Here is a 25,060-nt window from a genome sequence, read left to right on the forward strand (position 1 = left end):
TCATGATTTTAATATGTGGATACCAATTAGACAATTTCTGATTTGATGAGGGGCCAAATTAGAAATAGTTAATAAATATTACTAACTGTTTTAGCAGTTGGTAATATAACAGGTAATGGTCCCCATTTTTGCATCGTATCGTATTTTTCAGATTCTTGAATCCCCATCATCAGGAAAATAAGGCTTCAAAGGATTTTGATGCAAAATTGGAAGATCATACCCTTTACAAACGATTCAATGGACTCCGGTACGCTTCCGCTAATCTTTGACTATTTATTGTTTGGTTCTCTCTAATTAATTAGGGCTAAATTCAGATTATAGTATTCTAACAATATATACATACTGAGTATGAAAAATACTCACCTGCAGAGGCTAGCTATTTCGCTCAGATGTTCAAATTAGAAAAAGGAATTAGTATAATATATATGACAATTTTTTTATAGGAACTTCACTTTAAACTCTACTGGTAGAGCTCTCAGTGTTTTTTGACCCGTTAATAGTTTTCGGCGCGAATTTTTTTATGACTGTGTATATTATAGCTATTTAGAGTATCCTGCAAACTTTCAGAAAATTCCGAATAGTTTACAGTATCGAAAACTAGGTTCAAACATGTTGTTTTCCACGCGCATAAAAAAAATTAATCATGCGTGTAACAACATGTTTGAACCTAGTTTTCGGTACTGTAAACTATTCGAAATTTTTTGAAAATTTTCAGGATGCTCTAAATAGCTACAATATGCACGGTCATAAAAAAAAATCGCGCCGAAAACTGTTCACGAGTTAAGAACTCTGAGAGCCCTACCGATAGGACTTAAAGTAAAATTTCTGAAAAAAATTCTCTTATATATATAATATGAAACGAAGAACGAAGACTTGTATATGCTTGGGTCAACAATCAAGTCAACGTTGAAGGACAAGTATACATATGTGTGGTAATTCTTTTTTGAGCTTATTTTTATTTTATAAAAAAGAACATTTAATTTATTTTTATATAAAAGTTTTTTAATATTATTATTATTATTCATCAAATTAAATAGTTTCTCTTGCTATAGTATATTTGCATATCACAAGTTTCTGTTTTTTAATTATTTAATAAAAGAAATTTGTGTTGTATAATACTTCAATTTAATACATTAAGACATTGAAGATGGGCGTTGGGCTCATTATAAATTTAGACCTACCAATCTTACCCCATCAAGTTCACCTGTGTCATATTTATTGGAGCGACAGTACATCAACCCTCACTACAAAAAAGGAGACTTTTGCCCGCGCAAAATTTGCGCCGGCAAAAACCATGGAGTTTTTGGCGACGCAATTTTGCGCCGGCAAAGAATTGCGTCGTATCTCCGTCGCTAATGTCACTTTTTCCGACACAAATATAATGCGCCGGCAATGGCCTCTTTTGGCGACGAAAAAATACGCCGGTGAAAATATAGATGCGCCGGTAAAAAAATCTGTCACGATATTGTGGAAAACACTTTTAGCAGCGCAATAATGCGCCGGAAATAGTTTAATTTTTTAGTGGCGCATTTTTGCCCCGGTAAAAGTGTATATGTGAAGGTAAGATTGAAACTTTTTGCCGACATAAATTTGCGCCGGTAAAAGTATTTTTAAAATAATAATTTTTATTAAATTATTAATATTATTTTCAATATTAATATTAATTAATAATTTTCAATTTTAATATATTAATAATTATTTAATTTTTTAGTAATATTATTTAATTAGAAATAAAATTAAAATTAAAATTTTATAAATAAATAAATAAAAAATTACAACTATTAATATTTATTGTCTCCACCAAACATGAAAATATAAAAGTAATTTAGTAAAATAAATGTCTCATAAATTAAATTTTAAATAAATAGAAAAAAGTTCTACAAATGAGTACTGGCCGCCTCATCATTCCCGCCCCCGTCAGCATCATCGTCCTCGTCCGAATCCTGGTCTGGTAAGTCAACAGTAAAACCAGGAGCCAATTGACCAACCTGCTTCAACAAAGCACTGAGTAGGAGATCTTGACGCCGTTGACGACTCTCAAGTTTAGTCGTATGCTTCTTTAGGTTCTGATTTTCTAGCATAATGTCCTGATTTTGCTGCAAAATGGTGTCCACTTCAGGTGGCAATTGCCCGGACATTTGAGAAGTTGACGAAGATGCTGCCCTCTTTGCGCCAATTGCCTTCAACCTAGGCAACCCCCCAAACCCTTTCTTATAACGCGAGCGGGGTCCAAGGACATCCGTGACAATATCCATATCAGGCGGGAAATGACCGTCGACATTATCGCCGACACAAGAAGCAGCAGATGATGCAGGGGCCGTACTCTGCGATGCTCGACGTTCGGTCATCTCATTCTGCACAATAAAAAGCACGTATTTCGAATTCCATTATAACATTATTTGAAAACCTAACTTATAAATTTTTAATATAACAACATATAAAATATAACTTTATTATCTATCTGCCAACATCCTATCATTAATGACTGCAGACCAGTGATTGAAAAAGAATGTAATTAATTTTGTTCCCGTATCAGGGAGCAAGTGGGCTAAAGTAAATTTGGTCATGAAAATCCATATCTGAATGACAGTCATGAAGATGTTGCTGATATATACAGTAAGTGCAGTTAATTCCATTAATGGGGAATTTACGTCTCCAAACATATATATCAACTACATTTGCATGTCTCTCATTCAGATATGGATTTTCATGACCAAATTTACTTTAGCCCGCAAGCTCCCTGATACGGGGACAACATTAGTTACATTCTTTTTTTATCTTAGTCCACAATCATTAATCATAAAAATATTGGCACATAGATTATAAAGATTTCATTGTTAAAATTTTAATTAATAATTAATAAATAATTACTAATTGACAACAACCAATTAATAATTAATATTTATTAATTATTTACTAAACTTTTTTAAAGTTAAATGATCATAAATTAGTTAAGGTTATGCAACTTACATGTTTTGTCGCCGCTGCATCACTAATCCACTTATCCTTCTTCTTGTGCAGGTGCTCGAATGTGTCGATCATGCTCGGGAGCTGGCCAGTAGATGGGTCCATCTAAAAAAGCAAATTATTTAAACATTGTGACATTTATAATATTTTCGTAAATGTAAGGATATAAGTTATTATAATTTACGTGATCATAAACATGGGCAACGATGGATTTGGAACCGTGTCCTCCTGGTATGGTCATTTTAGCTCGAGCTTCTTTATTTTTCTTCGATATACGCTTCAAAAAGAAAATAGTACTCATTAATCTAAATTGTAATTTTATAATTAAAAATTAATGTAAAATGTACGGCATACCTGGTGAGAATCAGAAGCCCAAAAATCACACGGAACTGCCCAATCAGAAGAAGTGATCGACACAAAAGGTTTTGACTTCGCTCTCTCATTGTCCACCTCTCCTCCAACATCTACCCAGTGTTTCTCCATCGTGTGGCGCCAATCAGTCAGATGTTTTTGCATTTGTCTTACCATGGCATCGTTGATTACTGGATTGTCTTCTGGATAAATGAATTTTTCCTAAAATCACAATTAAAATTGGAATTTGTTAAAATATTATGAAGATAGACAAAATATTTAATAATGAGTTATTAAAGGTTTAAAGAATGCTTACAGATAGTCTCTTTCGAATAACTTCGATATCAGCTGGTTTTACTTGTTCCCAAGCTAGTGTAGTTGGGGGTACGGTGCTACGCAAATAACGAGCCATGGAATTGTTGAACCACTTGCCGTACTTTTGAATAGCTTTTCCAGTTTCTTTATCAAACTCTACTTTCAAATGAGTAACTTTTTTGATGGCCAGCTCCTTCTCGATATTGGCACCGTAATAAGCTCCCCTGCCTCTCTTGGAGCCACCACCTGTGTCATTACTTGTTTCGGCCATTCTACATTAAAATATTCTTTAATTAACTAATTCAAATTATGTATGTCTGTTGTTTTTTGTTATAAAATTAACATTTATTCATTATGGTATTTCCAAACCTACCCTATTCCGACCTAGTGGATCCCTTGGAGATAGTAAGGAGTCATGTACTTCTCCTCAGTTTTTTAAAATGTTTCTCAAACATTTTAAAAAAATGAGGAGCAGTACATGAATACATTGTCTATCCCCAAGGCATCCACTAGGTGCATCACTATTATTTTTTGTTATTGAATTAACATTTTATTACTTATTGTCTTTCCCAACCTACCTTATTCCGACTTAGTAGATCCCTTGGAGATAGTAAGCAGACATGTGCGACTAGCCATTTTTTTAACATATTTCATCAAATATATTGAAAAAATGAGTACCAGTACATGAATACATTGACTATCCCCAAAGCATCCAATAGGTGAGTGTGTACCTATATCTGATACTATCATTAATTAATGATAATAAATAAAGTTTTCATTGAATTAAATAAAAAGTTACATACACTTGTTTAAATTACATATCACTGTCCTCATCATCACTAACTACAACATCATTACGAACATCACTATCACTATCACTATCAACTAGAGCATTATCGTCATCCTCATCGTCTTCATACTCGGCCAACGTGTCGTCTTCAAATTGAACGTCATCATCGACAAAAAATTCATCTGAACCTTCGCCAACCAAATCATCAACGTTGTGCACTTCAGTGGCATTGACATCAACCCGATCATACTGAAGATTATCAAAAATTGGAAGTTCTACCCACAACTGAAATGAAGAAGAATTAACTTCTTGCAATATTGGTATATCATTTGTGGTCTCAGTATCATCAACATCGGAATTTGTGAAATCCCATACATTCCTTGGAATGTATTCATTAACGAGCCTCCAATCATCCCCATTTTTCACATCTCGAAGATAATACACCAACTTCGCTTGAGATGCGAGAACGAAAGGATCATCTTTATAACATTCTTCTTTCACATATACGCTCGTAAAATTGGATTCCACTTTAATTCTACTTGTATTGAACCATCTACACTTGAATAGAACAACACTGTAACCCATCAAGTAGGACAATTCAATTACTTCTTCCAAAACTCCATAGTAGTTCACTCCTTCCTCACTTGGCACCATTACACCGCAATTTTGTGTTTTAAGCTTCATATCACGACCACGAGTCACAAATTTCACACCATTCACTATCAACCCTGGATATGAATACACGGTGCCGCTTGATTTGTTTGCGAGAGCATTTAATTCATTATTCACTTCAGTAGGTGTTGACTCATGCAAACTGTTCACCTATCAACATTAACATTGAAAGTTAGTTTTGGATTGACTAATTGGGGTTTCAGAAAAGAATTGACTAATATACATACTCTTTCTTTGAACCACTAAGGAAAATCAGTTTCTTGTTGAACTTCAAGATTCGAGCCCCCCCGTCTTCTTAATTCATCCATATGCTCACTACAAATGAACAAAAAAACTATGATTTTGGCATTTACTCGGTATATAAACCAAACATCATTATTGAAAAAATACTAGAAAACACACCTAAGGTACTCCTTAATTTCGGCACAATTGTTCAAGATATACCACTCAGCCTTTTGCTTTAACTGCGGATTGAGGAGCATACTTGATTTCTTACCAAATGGACGACCAACAGCCTTATAAATAGAATATTCCCGATTTGGTTGGGATTCAACGCGATCGTCATTCCTCTCAGGTCGATTGAATCGAGTCTCAACCCCCCGCAGGTACATTGAGCAAAAGGTTAAAGCCTCGTTCACCACGTAAGCTTCTGCGATTGAACCTTCGGGACGTGCACGATTTCTTACATACTGTTTATAAACTCCCATCGAACGTTCAATGGGATACATCCACCTAAAGTGCACGGGACCGCCAAGAATTGCCTCTTTCGGAAGGTGCGAAACCAAATGCACCATAATGTCGAAAAATGCTGGAGGAAATATCATTTCCAACTTGCATAAAATGGTGATAATGTCTGTCTCCATCTTCTCAAGGTCTTTCACATTCAAAGTCCGTGCACAAAGTTTTTTGAAAAACCCGCACAACTCAATAATTGGCTTCCGAACTTCCGGAACCAAAAACGACCTAATTGCGGCGGGCAACAACTGCTGAAACAACATGTGGCAATCGTGTGATTTCAACCCAGTTATCTTGCCATCATTAACATTGACATTCTTCGAAAGGTTTGCAGCAAAACCGTCCGGGAATTCAACTGACTTCACAAATTCACAGAAAACTCAACGCTCCGGGACACTGAGGGTGTAACTGGCGTGCGGTTTCTTCCACTTGTTTCCCTCTTTGCGGAGGTGGAGTTTTTCCCTAATTTTCATGTCTGCTAGATCAAGTCTTGCCTTGTCAGTGTCTTTAGATTTTCCCTCTAAGTTCAACAAAGTTCCCAAGACATTGTCGCAAACATTCTTCTCAATGTGCATTACGTCCAAATAATGCCTCAACAATAACTCCTTCCAATAATCAAGCTCGAAAAATATGCTCTTCTTCGACCAATTAAGTTCAATCAGAGCCCTTTTGCGTTTCACACCACCAAATTCTTTGTGTTTCCCAGGATGTCTAATCAGCAAATTCTCTAATTGCTTCAACACATCATCACCGGAGTAATGTTTCGGTGGTGGCCTGAGTTCCTTGTTACCGTCGAATAGTGCTCGTTTGCTCCTCCATTCATGATCCATATCAAGAAATCTCCTATGGCCAATGTATGCAATTTTACTTCTAATCCCTACAGAGGGAGTTTCTTCATTGCATGTGGGACACGCCTTATACCCTTTTGTGCTCCACCCAGACATCATAGCATAAGCTGGGTAGTCGTTAATGGTCCACAAGATTGCTGCACGCATATTGAACAAGGTACTATTGTATGCATCTCTTGTCTCGACACCATTCATCCACAACTCCTTCAACTCGTCAACCAAAGGTCTCATATAGACATCGATATCTTTTCCAGGTGAAGAAGGACCTGGAATAAGAATAGACAACATTAATGACTGTGGTTTCATGCACTTCCACGGCGGCAAGTTGTATGGGACAAGTATCACAGGCCACATGCTGTAAGAGTTGCTCATGTTCCCAAAAGGATTGAAACCATCTGTAGCCAACCCAAGCCTAACATTTCGAGGTTCGGCTGCGAAAGATGGGTACAACTCATCAAGGTGCTTCCACGCCTTACTGTCAGCGGGGTGCCTCATCACACCATCTTCCCTTGGCCTTTTAGAATAGTGCCATCTCATATCCTCTGCAGTATATCTGGAACTGTACAGCCTTTTCAATCTCGGCGTCAACGGAAAGTACCGCATGACCTTATGGGCCACTTTCTTCCCGTTCCCACGATTATCTTGCCAGCGACACTCACCACAAACCAGACAGAATTCCAAATTCGCATTCTCCTTCCAAAACAGTGCACAGTCATGCTTGCAAGCATCGATGGACTCATATCCCAATCCAATACTCCGCAACTTTGCCTTCGCCTCATAGTTAGACTTAGGTAAAATTGTTCCGTCAGGCATAGCGTCGACTAACAATTCCAGCAAACCATCAAAGTAATGATTGCTGCACTTGTTAATTACTTTGAGATGCATCAGCTTCACCAAGAAGTTCAACGCGGAATACTTTCGGCAACCCGGGTACAGTTCACTTGACATCTCCTTAAATAAATTGTCATACTTGTCGCGATGTTGAGGATCATCTTGGGGAGGATCATTATAGTTTCCACCGGGAACGTCATCTTCAGCGTAAACATCCTCCAGGATATCCGCTATCTCATCTCTATCATGATCTCGTACCACAGCTGGTGGCAACGGTAGCGCCTCTCCATGGTAATGCCACACTTTGTAGGACTGTACGATGCCATTGTTGAATAAATGCATCGAAATTGCATTTATAGGCTGGAACTTAACATTCCCACATTTCTTGCACGGACAGCGAACCAAACCCCGATCGTTCAACTGATTTTTGGCGATATCGAAGAACTCCTTAACACCATTTCTATACTCCAGAGACCAACGATTCCTCGCACTCATCCAGCTCCTGTCGCTCGCCATCTTTAAGCGAAATAATTAAGAAAATATTAATAATTGTCTTAAAATGAGGGAAATGATAGTCAAAGTATTTCATGACTGTTTGTCTCCCTAATTATCACTAACTGATAATAATATCCTATCCCTGGCAAAAATAATTATTTATAGAGATATTTGCGGCGAAATTACTCAAACTTACAACTTACTAACACTTACATGACACGTGACACCACATGATTGGTACACATTATTATTATTATTTTAAATAATTTTTCATAAAAAAAATCATTTTATATTTTTATTTTTTTAAAAAAATCCAATTTATTGTTTTCCAATTTAAAGGTAACAAAAAATAATTTTTTTTTTCATTTTTTACAAAAAAAAAAAACAAAAAAAAAAAATCAAATTTGCTGCTTTTAATCAATTATTTAGGATTAAGTAAAAAAAATATTTAATCTTAAATTATTGCTTAGATTTTAAACAAAATTACTTAATCTTTAATTGAAAAAAAGTAGACAAAATGATAAATAGGAAGATTTTAATAATAATAAATTAAAAAATTTGATGATATTAACAATATAAAATTAAATTTAAAAAAACATGTATTTTTCATACTTAATCTTAAGTTGAATTTTTGAATTTAAATTAAAAAAACAAAAATTTTGAATTTTTTTTTAAAAAATGTAAATTTTACTTTTTTGTTAAATTAAAAATTATTTTAAGAATAATAACAATGTAGATCAATCATGTACTGTCACGTGTCCGTTGACTAGTCTACTTTAACATTTACTTATTTATTACTTTTAATTTAAAATTAATTTAATTATACATTAATCTCCATTTTGTAATTTTTTATTAAATTCTTCAATTTGTATTGGATTATTTACTTAATCAATAATAATTTTATTATATTTATATTTTATTAAATCATTTGTATTTTTAACTTTTTCAATTACAAAACATCTAATATTAATGTTAAAATTAATTATTAATTATTATGATTGGTAATTTTATTTTATTTAAATTATAGTTAAAAATTATTTTTCTGATGAATTTTTAATTATACTTAAATTTTTATTTAATTAATTATTAAACTTTTATTAATTTTACTAACTCCAACAAAATTTGGGCAGCATAACGACTATATTTCAAACTATCCCAAAAATTGAAAAACCTACAAATTAAACACATATATAACCAGAATATTCCCAGAGCAATATACAGAACATTCTCATAACATGCACAACATAAACCAAGAATAATAACATATATCAAATATTTTTATATCATTTTATATCAGTAACATCAAAACAATTTATTTAATAAATATTTATAAACAAATAATATTTAATATAAAAAATATAATATATATTTTTTAATATACATAATCTAATCTATTTTTTAATATACATATTAAGCATTAAAATTAAAAAATATACATACTCCAATCAAATTTTTTTAATAAATACTAAAATCGTATTTTATTTTTCATTATTAATCTCATTTTTATAAAACTACACATATTTATTTATTTTTTAAAAGAAAAATATAACTATAATACCAAATATCACACACATACATTTATATTAATCAATTTTCTAAAAAAATTTAACATTAAATAAACATATATACACACACATTTACACATATACATAAACATATATATAAACACATTTACACATATACATAAACATATATCATATGCATATATATAAATATATATATTCAGATATATAAATATATACATATACTCGGATATAAAAACATATACATATACTGATATATATAAATATATATATAAACTGATAAATATAAATATATATATAATCAGATATATATAAATATATATAACGAAATAAATATATATATAAACCGAAACATATATATAAACATATATATATAAACTAACCTTTTTAGTCTTATTTTACCGAGAGGAGCTACACACCTGTTTATATTAGGGAGAGAATAACAAAAAAAATACAATTACAAAACAAAATATAGAGAAAAAAATCCAAAAATGTTAAAAATACCGAATACTAGCAATGAGAGATAAGCTTCACTAACCTTGAGAGAGAAGCCACGGTGGGATTATGGCTCACGGTGGTCGGAGAGATTATCACAGAGGAGAGAGAGAGAGAGAAGCTTGGTTTCGAAACTGTAAAACTGAAATGGGGAAGAAGGAGGCTCGGGTGGCTGGGTATATCGTTATAACTTTTGCCTGCGCGTTTCGTTGCGCCGGCAAAAGTGTTTAAGTAAACCCTAAAATAAAACGACATCGTTTTAATTATCTCGACTTTTGTCGGCGCGTTTTTGCACTTTTGCCGGCGCAACTAAACGCGCCAGCAAAAGTAAGCCCACCTACCTTATTTCAAACGTGTGAAAATTTAAAACACGTTGACTTTTGCCGGCGCGTTAGGTGAAATGCGCCGGCAAAAGTTTGTATGTTTTATTTTGAAAAATCTGGCATTACTTTTGCCGGCGCAACCCTGAATTGCGCCGGCAAAGGGTTTGATTTTTGCCGGCGCAATTCGGTGAAAGTGATTTTTGTCGGCGCAATTCGGAATTGCGCCGGCAAAAAACTGGTTTCTTGTAGTGCCTTTAACCAGTAAATTTCTGCCACATGTATCAATTTATAATGATAATACATAAAATATTTTTGACGTCAAGCCTCTTAACATAGATTATTCAATTATTTTATATTTTAAAAGTATTATAAATTATTAACGGAATACACATACTAAAAAAAAATAAAGTTATTATATTTGACAATCTTTTAATCACAACATAAAATAGTCCTCACTACAAGAAAATTAAATTTTAACTTTTAACAACGTTGTCTTTCACAATGTTGTTAAAAGTATGGACCTTACAACCACGTGCTTATAATGTTGTGAAAGATAAACTAAATATTGTGTAAGGTCTTACAACAACTAGCATTGTTTGTTGTAGAAAAGTTTAAATTATTCAAAACATTGACAACCAACAATGTATGTTGCTATTTCAATACAACAACGTATAATGTTAATTTCTATTATATATATATAGAAGAAGAATATAGTAATATAAATTAGTTTTACCTTAGGTGTCTCTACATGAGAATGTAATATGTCATGATCAACATTTTTTTTTATTCTGCAAAACAAGAAAAATCTCTAAATAAATTTGCTTGAAAATAATAATATGATATAAAAATAAATTATTAATATATTTTTTCATCTTTCATATGTTTACTAGTTGAGTTTGCTTAAGAAGCAAAGCGGTTAAGGCTTCAAACTTTTCTTCAAGTTGCCCCATCTTTTGACTTTGAACTTCAAGATGAGTTTCTTCAAGCTCTAATCAGTCTCATAGTCAATATTCATGGCATGCCCTAATCACATGTTTCTCGTGCATCACATGCATCACACTTAATCATCCAGCATGCCTCAATAATAACCATATACAAATGTGCAAGATTGCTAAGCATTCAATATGCTATCAATGTCAACATTTAAGCATCCAACATGCATCAAGAATAACCATGCATGTCACATACGGGTTGCGGTTTTCTTACCTCGAGTTCGAGCAAGAATTAGTAAAAGAACGACCCTTGAGAATGATCAATCCTTTGGTCGTTTAGCGGTCACCTAGTCATAACCAAATATGGAATCACATCTATAAAATAAATCATAAAAATGTTTATAATCTAAAACCTCACTCCCGAGATCCATCCCACACTCTTGAGACTCTCTATCACCCAAACGGGGTAGTAGAACCATCCCCCGAGCCCCCAAAATCATCCAAAACCCCAAAAATATGATTGCTGGAAATTGCACTAGCACTGGGAAGCTGCCCCAAAGTCAGAGAAGCCCAAAACCAGCCCTGCCTAGCGCTGGGGCGCCATCAGCAAACCAAAGAAATTTCTGGTCTTCTTTCCTGCGATCCCCCTTGAAAACCAAGCATCCAAATCAATCCCAAACATGACCCAAACACCCAATTCAACCCCTAAACCTCATCTACATCACACCCTCATCAAAACCCAAGAAACCAAACTCAAGAACTTCCATTAATTCCCAACTAACACATCAAAATCCTCAAGTGAAAACTTATTAGAAAACAGGGTATAACAAGACTTTCATGGCTGAATTTTTTACCTCAAGCTTGATTTGGATCCCCTTCAATGATTGAACCAAGGTCCTAAGCCCTCAAGCCTTGCTCTCCTAGCTTGGATCCTCAAATTGGCTCTCAAAAATTGAAAGGAAGAAGGAGGAGAATGGTGTACGGGTGAGGGAGGGAGATGAGGATGATGCTCTGTTTTCTACAATTCCACAGCCTTCTAAACTCAAAGGGCTGATATATATCTTAGGGGTGAAAAGACCAGTTTTCCCCTAGGTCAAATAAAGGCTTCTAAAGACTCCCAAGGGTAAAATCGTCATTTCCCACCTATTTCGTTAATTATAATTTACACCTTCCAATTCCCGCTATTCTCAATATTCTCAAATACCAATAATTCATATCCCATTACCCTTTAATTCCCGGCAACGTTCTAATCACCAAATTACCCCGAGACTCACTTCGAGCCCCGAACTTAATCTCGTTATGACTAGACCGAAAACTTACATTCCATGATCGTCTCATGCCGAATGGCTCGAACCAATCAACACATAATGTGGTATTATTTATAATTCACCCACATGCATGAAAATACACAATCACGCCCTCAACGGGCCAAATTACCAAAATGCCCTTAGAATTAAATGTGGACCCATATGAATGCATTTATCATCATATAATAATATAATTCACATAAATATGCATATAATCATTTATTATCATAATAAATCAATTATGGCCCTCTCGACCTCCTAATCAAGGTCCTAAACCTTATTAGGAAATTTGGGGCATTACACCTGAAATCTCTTCCTTCGACTCCTTCAATTCCAACTCGATTCCAATGCTTCCAAACCCCATTTTTGATGCCAAATGAACCCAAAAGCCATCCTCACATGCCCCAAGCATCACAACCCCAAGAACCCTCGCCAAAACTCCAATCAATTCCCAACTTTCCAACCCAAAAACCAGCTAAAACTCAACTAGGAAAACAGAGCAAAAGCAAGAGTTCTAATGGCTAAAAACTCACATCAATCTCAGCAACACACCCTCTTCAATGGTGGAACATAAGCCTAGCTTATCACAGCTTGGTTCCTTGGCTTGATTCCTCAAAAAGAGCTTGAAAATTCAAAGAAAAATGGAGGAGAAAACCATCGGGAGAGAAGGAGGAAAGAGACTCAGTTTTTGTTACACTTCTACAGCCTTAATGGCTTATATAAATCCTTAAGGGTGAAAAGACCTAAATGCCCTCAAGTCTAAAATAAAACCTTAACAGCCACCAAGGGCAAAATCGTCCTTTCGCACATATTTCGTTAATCATAATTAACACCCTCAAACACCAATAAATTATATCCCATTACCCTTTAACTCCGAGTAATGCTCTAATCATTAAAATCACCCCGAGACTCACCCCGAGCCCCGAACTTAAACCCGCTATGACCAGACCGAACACTTACATTTCATGATCGTCTCATGCCGAAAAGCTCGAAAAAATCCACATATAATGTGGTACCATTCATAACTCACCCACATGCACGAAAATACACAATCACGCCCTCAACGGGGCAAATTACCAGAATGCCCTTATAATTAAAAATATACCCATATGCATGCATTTATCATCATATAATAATATAATGCACATAAACATGCATATGATCACTAAATAACATAATAAATCAATTATGGCCCTCCCGGCCTCCTAATCAAGGTCCTAAACCTTATTAGAAAATTCAGGGCATTACACAAACCTACAAACTCTATGATCTACCCATGAGCATACATAAAAATTCTCCCTAGGATCCTCAAAGAGAATCAATACATCGAGTTTGTGCTTAAGCATAGAAGGAGACCACATGGAGGAGTCGAGCCCCACTCACTACAAGAAAGGAGGCTTTTGCCGGCGCAACTCGGAATTGTGTCAGGGGAATCCCCCTGGTCGATGGTCGAACAGAACCTCTGCCAGGTGTCAGCCACGTGTTAAAAATGTTTGCCACGTCATCCACACCTGCTTTTTGGATAACATTTGCCCCCCAAGTTTATTTATTACGACTAGCAATAAATAAACTTTTAGGAAAACGACTCTTCAATTACCCCACCAAATCTGTCAGAATAGTTCGTGCCTCCTTGGAAAAAGTGACCTACTCACGTCCAATCATGCTCCTTTGGTTCCTAAGCAAACCTTTTGATGGCTATCACTCTTCCCCACACCTCGAAAAAAGGGAACATATGATTACCTCTTTTTTCCATATCTCAGACAATATATATATAGCTTCCAGAATTTCCTTTTCACTTTTCACAAGCTATTTTCCTGTCAAGAACTCTTCCAAGAACCCCCAAGTCAGAACCCAGAATTTCTTTGAAGACCATCCTTTGTCGTTCCAGGAATCTGCTGTTCGCACACCTACACTCGAAATTTCTCCAGGACTTTACAATCTTCGTATAGGTAAGCTTCAGAACTTTTGCACCCTTTATTTTGTTGTGCATGCCGATTTAAGCTAGTTTTTTAGGTTTTGATATTGCTCCGTGTTCTTAGGTAGAGACGCATGAAAATAGGGCATTTGTCGAGTGATGCTAGATATGGTGGTGAATATTTTTCGTTTAGGGGTTTTGAATCAGTTTGATAGTCGAGATCATAAATTTCGAAGTAAAAATTCGATTCTTATGCTAGTTGAAAAACTGGCTTTTTCCCGCCCTTACTGAAGTTGAAAAAGCTTTTTCAGAAAACAACTTTTTACTTTCACTTTTTGATCTGCTTTTCAAACTGTTCGTATGAAAAATTTAGTTTTCGTTAGAATGCTGTTGTATAAAAGTTAGACTTTTATACACGAGCAGCGTTATTCTAACCAACTTTTTAGGCGCTTCATCCTCACCTCCCCATTTTTCTGTCCGCAGCTTTTAATGTCAGATTTGTGGAGAGGTGAGAGGCCGATCGACGACGATCTACTTGTGCAGCTGCTCGAGGGCGAAGAATAGCCAGCCCAGTGCATCCACGAGATTCCTTTCTCCAGAATTTCTCCTCCCAGACCTCAACCAACTCCAGTTGGAATGGGTCGTGTTAAGTCCACTGCCAAAAAGAAGAAAAAACCTGAAAACCTTTCAAATCCTCCAGCCTAGCCTGACTCGCAGGTTGGGGTTCCTTCGACCAGTGGTTGAGAAAATATTGTTCCTGACCACCACATCCAAGTTAGGGCCCGTCCTCGGCATTCAGCTCTTCCAAATGTCGAGTGGTATCTTTCTCCACTCAGCCAAGTAACCCCTAGGATGCTAGCCAACTACTTCAGAAAGTATGGCCTTTCTGGGGTAACCCTCAAAATTCCTACCGCAGATCAGCGAGCAAATTTGCCTGGAGGCATTTACAGCGCCTGGTCAAGGTATCACATAGAGGCTGGGGCTACCCTTCCTCTCCATCCATTCTTCCAAGGGGTGGCGAACTATTTTGGAGTCGCCCCCTTCCAAATTACACTTAACGGATATAGAATGCTTGTTGCACTCTATATCCTTTATAACCACAAGAAATGGCCAGAGCCTACCCCCCACGAGGTCAATTACATTTTTGACCTTAAGTCCATCACCAACAATCTGGTACGGGGTTCTTTCTCTTTTGTCACCAGGAGACCAACCGAACCTTCCTGAGTGACACAACCCACATTTCCAACGTGGGGAAATACAGTCAGGAGTATTTTCTCACGCCTGACATGGTCACGAATAACCTAGCCTTTGCTCGAGGAGGTATATGTCTTTTTCCACTGGTCGTTGTTTTTACTTAGCAATTTTCCTTGCATTTTTCTGAAACTTCTTGTGTTTTTCAGGCCCATGGTTGCGACCAGACCCAACACTAGACATGGTGTTGAGGTCTGCCATGTTGGCCAGCATGATAGACGCTGAGAAGAGCGTCAAGTCTCTGGTCACTGAGGCCAATTTGAGGCTAGCTGGCCTCCTGGCCCCTCACCAGGATGTCATCTTTATAGCACAGTAATATTTCAAGTAGTTTCTTTTCACAAGTTTGGAGTGTCCAAACAATATCATATAATATCTCATATCACTTATATTTTAGTTACAACCATCTTTCCAAATAGGTTTGCGTTTGTAATACTTTGTGAATGCATATTGAGAAAGACTTAGAAATGTTATAATATATGATCAGACTCAACTCTAAGACAACTTTTACATTAGTAACTTTTTGGTTACTGTTTTATTGATTTTTTGTTTTTTTTCCCTTTCTTTTAAATTCTAATTACATTTATGCTTGCCTTTCAGATTTCTGAAGTGGTTAATAGTATGAAAGACTTGATTGATTACAGTTGAGAAACAGGGACAGGACCTATGGGTAAGTTTACTACAACTTAATCCTATTTAGATTTAATTATCTATTATTTTTTTTGTATGCATAATTTTTTAAAGTTGAGATCTACTTTGGATTACCTTACTCGACTTCACTGGTGGTCTGAGACTTCCTTTGAGTAAGAAAAATTTATGCTTTATTGACCATTTTTTAAACCTTAAAAATTTGATTTAGTACCTACCTATAATCTCTGTTTTAATATGTTGTCAAAAAGTGTTTGGTCAGATATTGCTTGTTCTTTGTCCTGGAAATAACTGTTGTATGAGACAGAACCCTGTCCTTTCAGCCTGTTAACTTTTGCATTACCATTCTTGCTTGTATAAGAAAAAAGTAATCAACCTTTGGCGAGTTAGTATCCTGCACTTGACATTTACAGTTTCCTGGGGTTTTATTATCTTGATGATGAGATACTTGTACGTATACTTTTACCAAAAACTCTTTCCACCAAAGCATAACTTCAGTTGCATTTACTAAATTATTATTTTGGTAATTTTAAACACAATATCTTATGGTGCTCAAGGCCCTGCAATCTTAATTCTATGGAACTTAGTGAAGCTATAACAGATGTGATAGGAATTGCAGAATAAAATATTCTTAAATGATGCTTGGTAAGGAGATTAGTTGCAACTCCTTTCAATCTGTAAAAGAAATGTGAAAAATATATATTCATATATAGAAATTTGCATACATTTTAGAATGGATATGATCTTATTCTTAATAGTGCCTACCCTAAAGTGAGAAGCTTTTTCACTAACCTCTATTAAAAACTAACACATCAATGTAGATAAAATCAGATTATCACCCCCACTTAGTTAGCATGATAATGTTTTCCTGAATTTTAGATCTTTCTCTGGCAAGCGACATGCATTGGGTGTGAAACTGGAAGTACAAACTAGAATTTGAACACTAAACTCTAAATGTGAACTACAAATTTATTTTTAAAAATAAAGGGTCCCAACAGATAATCAGCTAAAATACAAGGTTCAAAATGGTGTGAACCCTTACAGAAAACATAAATTTTATGAGACTTAAATGACCATTTTTGTAGTACTGCTAGATTTTTGTAATTGCAAAAGGTAACATACAACACATTTAAAGGAGTAGCATTGTTTGTTTGTTTTTTCTATTCACAACAATTATGGATATTAATTTTTCAATATGCTTGTAGTGTCATTTCATCCACGCATGTTGTGGGCACAAACAAAATTTAAGATCAAATTGAACAGAGAAGAAAGTTGATATACTAAATAGTCCAAAATAGGGATGATAATTTTACACAAAAACTCGTTTACTTATGCGTACCATACCCTTATGGGTAGCGTATTACCTGATAAAATATGGTTTAGGGTAGGGTGATGGTACAAAAACATGTACCCGATGCGGGTATAGAGTAGGGTACGGGTATAGGTGTACCCAACCCTATTACCCTATCTGACTCTACCCGATTATATATGTATATTTATTTATAATTATTTATGTGTATATATGTAAATTTATATTAATATATTTAAAATTTAATTATATATATTTTTTAAATATAAAAAATAAAATTTTATAAGATAAATTAAAAGATACTTAGAAATATTGATATATCTTATAAATATAAATACATGTCCTACAATATATTATATCTTAAATATGTTTGGTCCTTTCGATAGTTTAGTTTTTATTAGAAATGCAAAACGTGAAAAATATGATCAACTACCCACGATCACCTCCACCACAAATTACAGCAATACAACACTCTCATTTATCTGTTTTGAAATTAAGATCTACAAGATGTATATTTATTTTTTTTGAAATTAAGAAGAAAAAAAACTAACACTGGTATGTATATTATTTATTAATTATATATTTGGTACTAGAAATATTTTTTTTTCCAGTAACTAACTCATTTTTCTAGCTACTACAATATATAAAAGCAAAGTATAATATTAATTTACGGCTATAATATTTGGCAGCTAAGAAATGTCATTTTTCTTGTAGTTGGATAGTGCGTGGTTTAAAATAATTCAAAAATAAACTGAGATAAGATTTGATTTTGATTATTTGATATTATGGACACAGTAAAGGTGTTACACCTAAAACTCGACTAAAATATTCAAATCAGATCTCTTCTATAAGTGTGTAAATAACATAAATTTTTTATTTTAACGGTATTTTATTTTTTCCGTTAGTTTTAACAGAATATTTTTTATATTTTAACGGTAGATTGTAAATATGATTTAAATTTAAATCAAATTAAATAAAATATTAATTAAACAAATTAAAATAGAATATTTTTGAGATATTTTACAATGATAATTATTTAAAATTAATAACATTATACGTTTTATAACTTAAATAAAATTTAATTAAACTTAAATTTCACGTATTAGAATAATATCATATTAAACATATAACATAATATAATCTACTATCCTAAGTATATTATATTAACAACTACAAAAACTACAACAAAAATAAATAAATAAAATAATTAATTAAAATAGAATATTTTATGATATTTTAAATAATTAAATCATATTTATTTAAAAATAATAAAGTAATACACATTATTTTTTTTATCTTATAAATTTGTGTGATAGTTTATTTTTTATCAAGTGATTGGAGCTTCTTTTCTTCATCAAATTCAGCAAAGGACATTGCGAGTTACGTTAGAAATTAAAAATAGTTGATGCATGTATACTACTCTACACTATGACTTTTCTATTATTATTTTATTCTATTATTAATTTGCTTTAAAATATTATTGTAATTTATATATGTCATGTAGCCATGTAAATATATATGTCAATGTTGTGTTTAGATGTCATATATGTAGAGATTATTAGTGAAAATATTTATATATACTACAGAACTGTAATTCATTCTATTATATATTGAAGAAAAAAAGTGAATCTGTTTTTATTAAAATTATAGACAATATTTTGCCTTAATTTTTTATTACATTTATATCATACATTATATTAAACATATTTTATTTATTTTTATGATATATTGTGTTACACCGAGATTTGGAGAATGGGAATCTTGATCTCGAAATCTAGCCTCGTAAGGCGTAAGCTCGGAATAAGCATAGTCATCATGTGATCTATTAGTCAGAGACAGTTTCGCTGTAATTGACGACCTAATGAGCTCGAGCAGTATGTAGCCTCGAGGGTGCTCCGAACTTATAAGTTAGGTTCGCAACTCACAATAGCAAGGGTTCAACACTTGTATAAACTTTCTGATTCATCTCTTGCCCTTAGACAAGATGGTTTGAGCTCGAGAGCTTTAAGCTCAAAGGTGACAGCTTTGTCAATGGTTACTTGGTGGGAGCATAAGCGAACCAAGATGACGAGCTCGTAACAGGCAAGCGGTCTTGAAGGCACATGGATCTAGTGTCTAAGCTCGTTGATTGAGTGTGAACGCATTTATTGTTGTAAATTCTCTATGTTTAAGGAATCTGATGTAATTTGTTACTCAATCTCACATTTTATTGGATGTTACCGCGTACGTAGTAACTAATGCATTTATGGGCATTATATTATTTGGTTTACCAAATATCTTCTCGAAATATGTGGGAAGCAATTCTGAAAACTTCTCTATAAATAGAGAGGGATAATTCATTTGTAAAGGACCGAAATATTGAGATTTGGAGAGAAAACTCTGGGCAATTATTCTCTGAAAGTTTCTAGAAAACTCCAAAGAATTATTAATATAGATTCGTGGACTAAGCAGATTTCAACTGCTGAACCACGTAAAAGATCTTGTCTACATTCTTTTTATATATAAAAAATAAAATTTTATAAGATAAATTAAAGGATACCTAGAAATATTGATATATCTTATAAATATAAATACATGTCATACAATATATTATGTCTTAAATATGTTTGGTCCTTCGATAGTTTAGTTTTTATTAGATATGCAAAACGTGAAAAATATGATCAACTACCCACGATCACCTCCACCACAAATTACAGCAATCCAATATTCTCATTTATCTGTTTTGAAATTAAGATCTACATCCTCTCTATGTACTCTTTTTAGCCACAAAATGTATATTTATCTGTTTTGAAAAAAGAAAAAAAAAAACTAACACTGGTATGTATATTATTTATTAATTATATATTTGGTACTAGAAATAATTTTTTTCCAGTAACTAAATCATTTTTCAAGCTACTACAATATATAAAAGCAGAGTATAATATTAATTTACGGCAATAATATTTGGTAGCTAAGAAATGTCATTTTTCTTGTAGTTGGATAGTGCGTGGTTTAAATAATTCAAAAATAAACTGAGATAAATTTGATTTTGATTTGATATTAAGTACGTAGTAAAGGTGTCACACCTAAAATTCTACTAAAATATTCAAATCATATATATATATAACTAAAATGTTTATATATTTGATAACAGATTTCAATTTGAATTTCATTTTAATATAATAAATGATATCTGTTAATAATTAATTTTCTATTCTCTCAATCGTATATATATTGACATATTTTTGTTTTTTTTATTAAGTATCTCAATGCGTTTCTTTAAAAACAAAAAAACTTTGATCGTATATATATCATTTATATTTATATATTATTTTATTTAATGTAACTTCAATACAAATAAGTTTTTATTAAATTTAAATTATTATTATAATATAACAAATTCAATATCACTATTAAAAATATTCTATATATACTATTTTATTTAATGTAACATTTATAATTTTGGTTTATTCTCTAAAAATAAAAATAGTAACACAAGAAATTTTGATTATTTATGCTTTTTATTTAAACATAAAATTTTTTTTTAAAAATATATCTTAACAACATATATAATTTAAACTTAAATTTTCATATGATTTATTTAAACGATATATAATTTAAATTAAAATTTGATTAGATATTTAATTAAGACAACTATTTAATTAAACTATAAATATAAATATGATAATAAACATCATTTTTTCTCATTTTTTATTTTACTTTTCTAATAAACCAAAATATACCCGGTTCAAATAATCTATCTATCCATTTCTATTTCTTTTAGCCTTTTGAAAAACACGAGGTCCACAAGTTAATTAATTATAAAAAATAAACGGTCCAAATGGGTAATCGGTTAAAATACAAGGTTCAAAATGGTATAAACCCTTATACAAAAATATAAATTATATATATTAATATATTTTACTTTTTATAAAGAATTTTTAACTTTTTGAATGAATACATTGTCCAAAGGTTAATTTTTAAAAATAAATGGTTAAAAAATGGGTAATCGACCAAAATATAGTGTTAAAATAATCGATGTATATATTTCTATTTTTAACATTTTGACAAAACTTGAAATTCACAAATTAATTTATAAAAATAAAGGGTCCCAATAGATAATAGGCCAAAATACAAGATTCCAAATGGTGTGAACCCTTATAGAAAACATAAATTATATAAATATATATAATTTACCTTTTATAAATAATTTTTAACATTTTGATTAAATACATGGTCCAAAGGTTAATTTTTAAAAATAAATTGACAAAACGGGTAATCGGCCAAAATACAGTTTCAAATAATCCATCTATCTATTTCTATTTTTAACCTTTTGACAAAACACGATGTCTAACAGTTAATTTTTAAAAGTAAAGGTTGTAAACAAGTACTCGACCAAGGCGTATAAATATAAAAAAAAATATAATAATAATAAATAAAAGCAGTACAACAAACTTTTTGAACTTTTTTTCGTCACATTGATTATTCAGAATTTCTCAAAAACCTGAAGGAGGTTCGCTATACAATGAACATCATCATGAAAAAAAATTGTGGTGAAAACACTCTCACATGTCCATATTAAGAGTATGTTGTACAAGTAGGATGAAAAAGAATCCTACAACACAATCTCCCAAAAAATATTTTAAAATATTTATATTTTAATAATTACAAAAGACTGCGCGAATCGTGCAGTTATGTTTTCTAGTTACACATTTCATTATATGCATACACAATAGCTAATACTCTTTTAAATTGTTTAATTATACTAGATACAAACAATGTACAATGCACGTTTGCGTAGTTTATTTATATAATTTATTAATAATTTTTAGTAAATTTGTATCATTGTTATATAAATTTCAAATAAATAAACAATATTATAGATAAAAGAATGACATAAACATACCAAAACATGTTTATGATTTTTTAAATATATATAATATGATAACCTTTTTAATATAATTATTATTTTTGTAATCTTATTTTAAATATTATTATAATAATGATATTTTATAAAATTTGAATTTATATTTATATTAATATAATTAATAAATATCTATTTTTATACAGAGGAGATATATTTCTATGTTTTTATTATACGAAAAAAGAAAAGGAATAAACAATTACTGCTATGTATATTTAGAATCAAAATATATATAAAATAATAAATGTAATAAAACAAAGAAATAAATATATTAAAAGATATAATTCAACAATAATCTATTTGGAAATATAATAAAACAAATAGTGAATAAAAAAGGATCATTAATAGATATTTTTTTGCAGCATATGTACGTTCAAAATGATACCATTTTTTGTATATATATATATATTTCTGATTAAAAAACTGTATAAATATAGTCTTAATTAAACATTAATTGCTTATATAGAAAAAAATATTTTTTTATAATTTGCTTCGTACTTGGTTTTCATTTTATATATATGTTAGCAAGCAATGTCTTATTACTGTAAGTTAAATGATAAGTCTCCCATTACTATATATACTTCTTTCTCCATTTTCTGTCAAATAATATTATTATTCGTATAAACGCGTGCATATACATATATGGAGCTGAACATCAAGAAAAACGTAATGGTGACTCCCGCGAAATCAACTTGGACAGGGAATCAATCCTTGTCTGAATGGGATCAGATCGAATGCACCACTTATGCAAGTGTTATCTACTTCTACGGCCCAGCCACAACCCAATTCCAAGCCATTACTCAAACCCTAATCGACTCCTTGAGCCACGCTCTAGTGCACTTCTATCCACTCGCTGGGCGTTTGCGCAGCTTCGACAATGGCCGCTTTGAGCTCGAATGTAACGCACACGGCGCTCTTTTCGTTGCTGCCAAGTTGAACGCTGATCTCGCTCATTTCAGAGAAGATCACTTCACACCCACTCCCGACTTTGATCGTTTTCTTCTTCCCCACATAAACGAGTCTCTTCCAATCAATGAGCTCCCTCTTTGTCTGGTGCAACTCACCAAATTCAGGTGCGGTGGCTTAAGCCTAGGTCTCACCACCTCACATATCGTTACTGACGGAACAAGCGCCGCCAACTTCATGACTGAGTGGGCTCGACTCGCACGAGGCCTGCCGTTAGGAAAGGCGCCGCTTTTGGACAAAAAGGCCTTTAGAGTCGGAGAGGCGGGGAGAACGCCACGCTTTGATCACTCCAAGGACTTCAGTAATATGCCGTTTTTGTTGAAACAACCTACTGTCGAAGAGCTCAAGAAGATGAAAACCACAATGGTCACGCTAAAGCTTGCAAACGAACAAGTCCAGAAGCTGAAGAAGAGGGCAAATCAGGATCGTCAGATCAGTACTACCCTCGAAACATCACGTCCTTATACGCGGTATGAGGTCTTAACGACTCATATTTGGAGGTGTTTAACTAAGGCGAGGAAGCACCAGAGGGAACAACCCACAGCGTGCGGCATAACAATCGACTCACGAAAGCGCCTTCAGCCGCCGTTACCATTTTCGTACTTCGGTAATGGAGTTTTCGACGTAATGGCGAGCTGTACCTCTGGAGATTTGTTGTCTACGTCGTTAGGTTTCGGAGCGAGTAAAGTACGCTCGGCAATTGAGATGGTGACAAACGACTATATTTTGTCAGCAATTGACTTCCTAAAAAGTCAACAAGACCTGACCCAATTCCAGTGCTCATATAAATCGTCAACTAATGGAGGAGGCAAATACTTTGGGAATCCTAATGTTGGCGTCATAAACTGGATGAACTTACCGTTTGAGGGTATTGATTTCGGATGGGGAAAGGAGATCCATTTTGGGCCTGCTTACCACGAAGTTGATGGTGACGTGTGGATACTTAGGAGTGGTGATGAAGATGAGTCCCTCTTGATTGTCATTTGCCTTCTTGTGGAACATGTCGAAGCTTTCAAGAAGTACTTCTTTGATGATATTTAATTTCTCGTCACAGATATTACACTACTCCCATTCTCTGGAAAACTTGGTTGGAGTTTTAAATAAGTGACTAGCAGATTCGTTTACCAAAAAAATATATATTATATAATTATGTTGTGCTTTGCTTTTGGTATTGTTATCGTTATTTATAGTCTTAAGCTCATAGAACGTTAGTAAGTGAGTCTATTGAATGTTTCAGCTTCTGCACTCTGTAGTTCGGTAAGTCTTCATTATATGTTTTTGTTATAATAATAATAATAAAGTGACTATATATGTCTTTGACCAAAACGAAAACGTATATAAGTCATTGGAATTAGATCATTTGTTCTTGACTGTGTCGATTACTGTTTCATCTATTAGCTGGAATTAGATCATTTGTTTTTGGGGACAAGTTTATTTTATGATTGAGTAGTTATAATAGGCATCTTGATTTTTTTTTTTTAAATTCC

The 25,060-nt window shown here is 33.0% G+C and overlaps 1 protein-coding gene across 1 annotated transcript; it reads left to right on the forward strand.

Moving 5' to 3' along the window:
- Positions 1–23,261: 23,261 nt before the first annotated feature.
- LOC133780233 (spermidine hydroxycinnamoyl transferase-like) lies at positions 23,262–24,850 on the forward strand. Its single transcript, XM_062220091.1, has one exon. It carries the CDS (start codon positions 23,277–23,279, stop codon positions 24,612–24,614), a length of 1,338 nt encoding a protein of 445 aa, XP_062076075.1. The 5' UTR covers positions 23,262–23,276; the 3' UTR covers positions 24,615–24,850.
- Positions 24,851–25,060: the final 210 nt, after the last annotated feature.

The sequence above is a fragment of the Humulus lupulus genome, chromosome 5, assembly GCF_963169125.1.
Source record: "Humulus lupulus chromosome 5, drHumLupu1.1, whole genome shotgun sequence".
In the NCBI taxonomy this organism is placed as follows: domain Eukaryota; kingdom Viridiplantae; phylum Streptophyta; class Magnoliopsida; order Rosales; family Cannabaceae; genus Humulus; species Humulus lupulus.

What these genes read in the sequence shown, in the direction of transcription:
- LOC133780233 (XM_062220091.1), top strand. Translation starts at nt 23,277, where the DNA reads ATGGTGACTCCCGCGAAATCAACTTGGACAGGGAATCAATCCTTGTCT.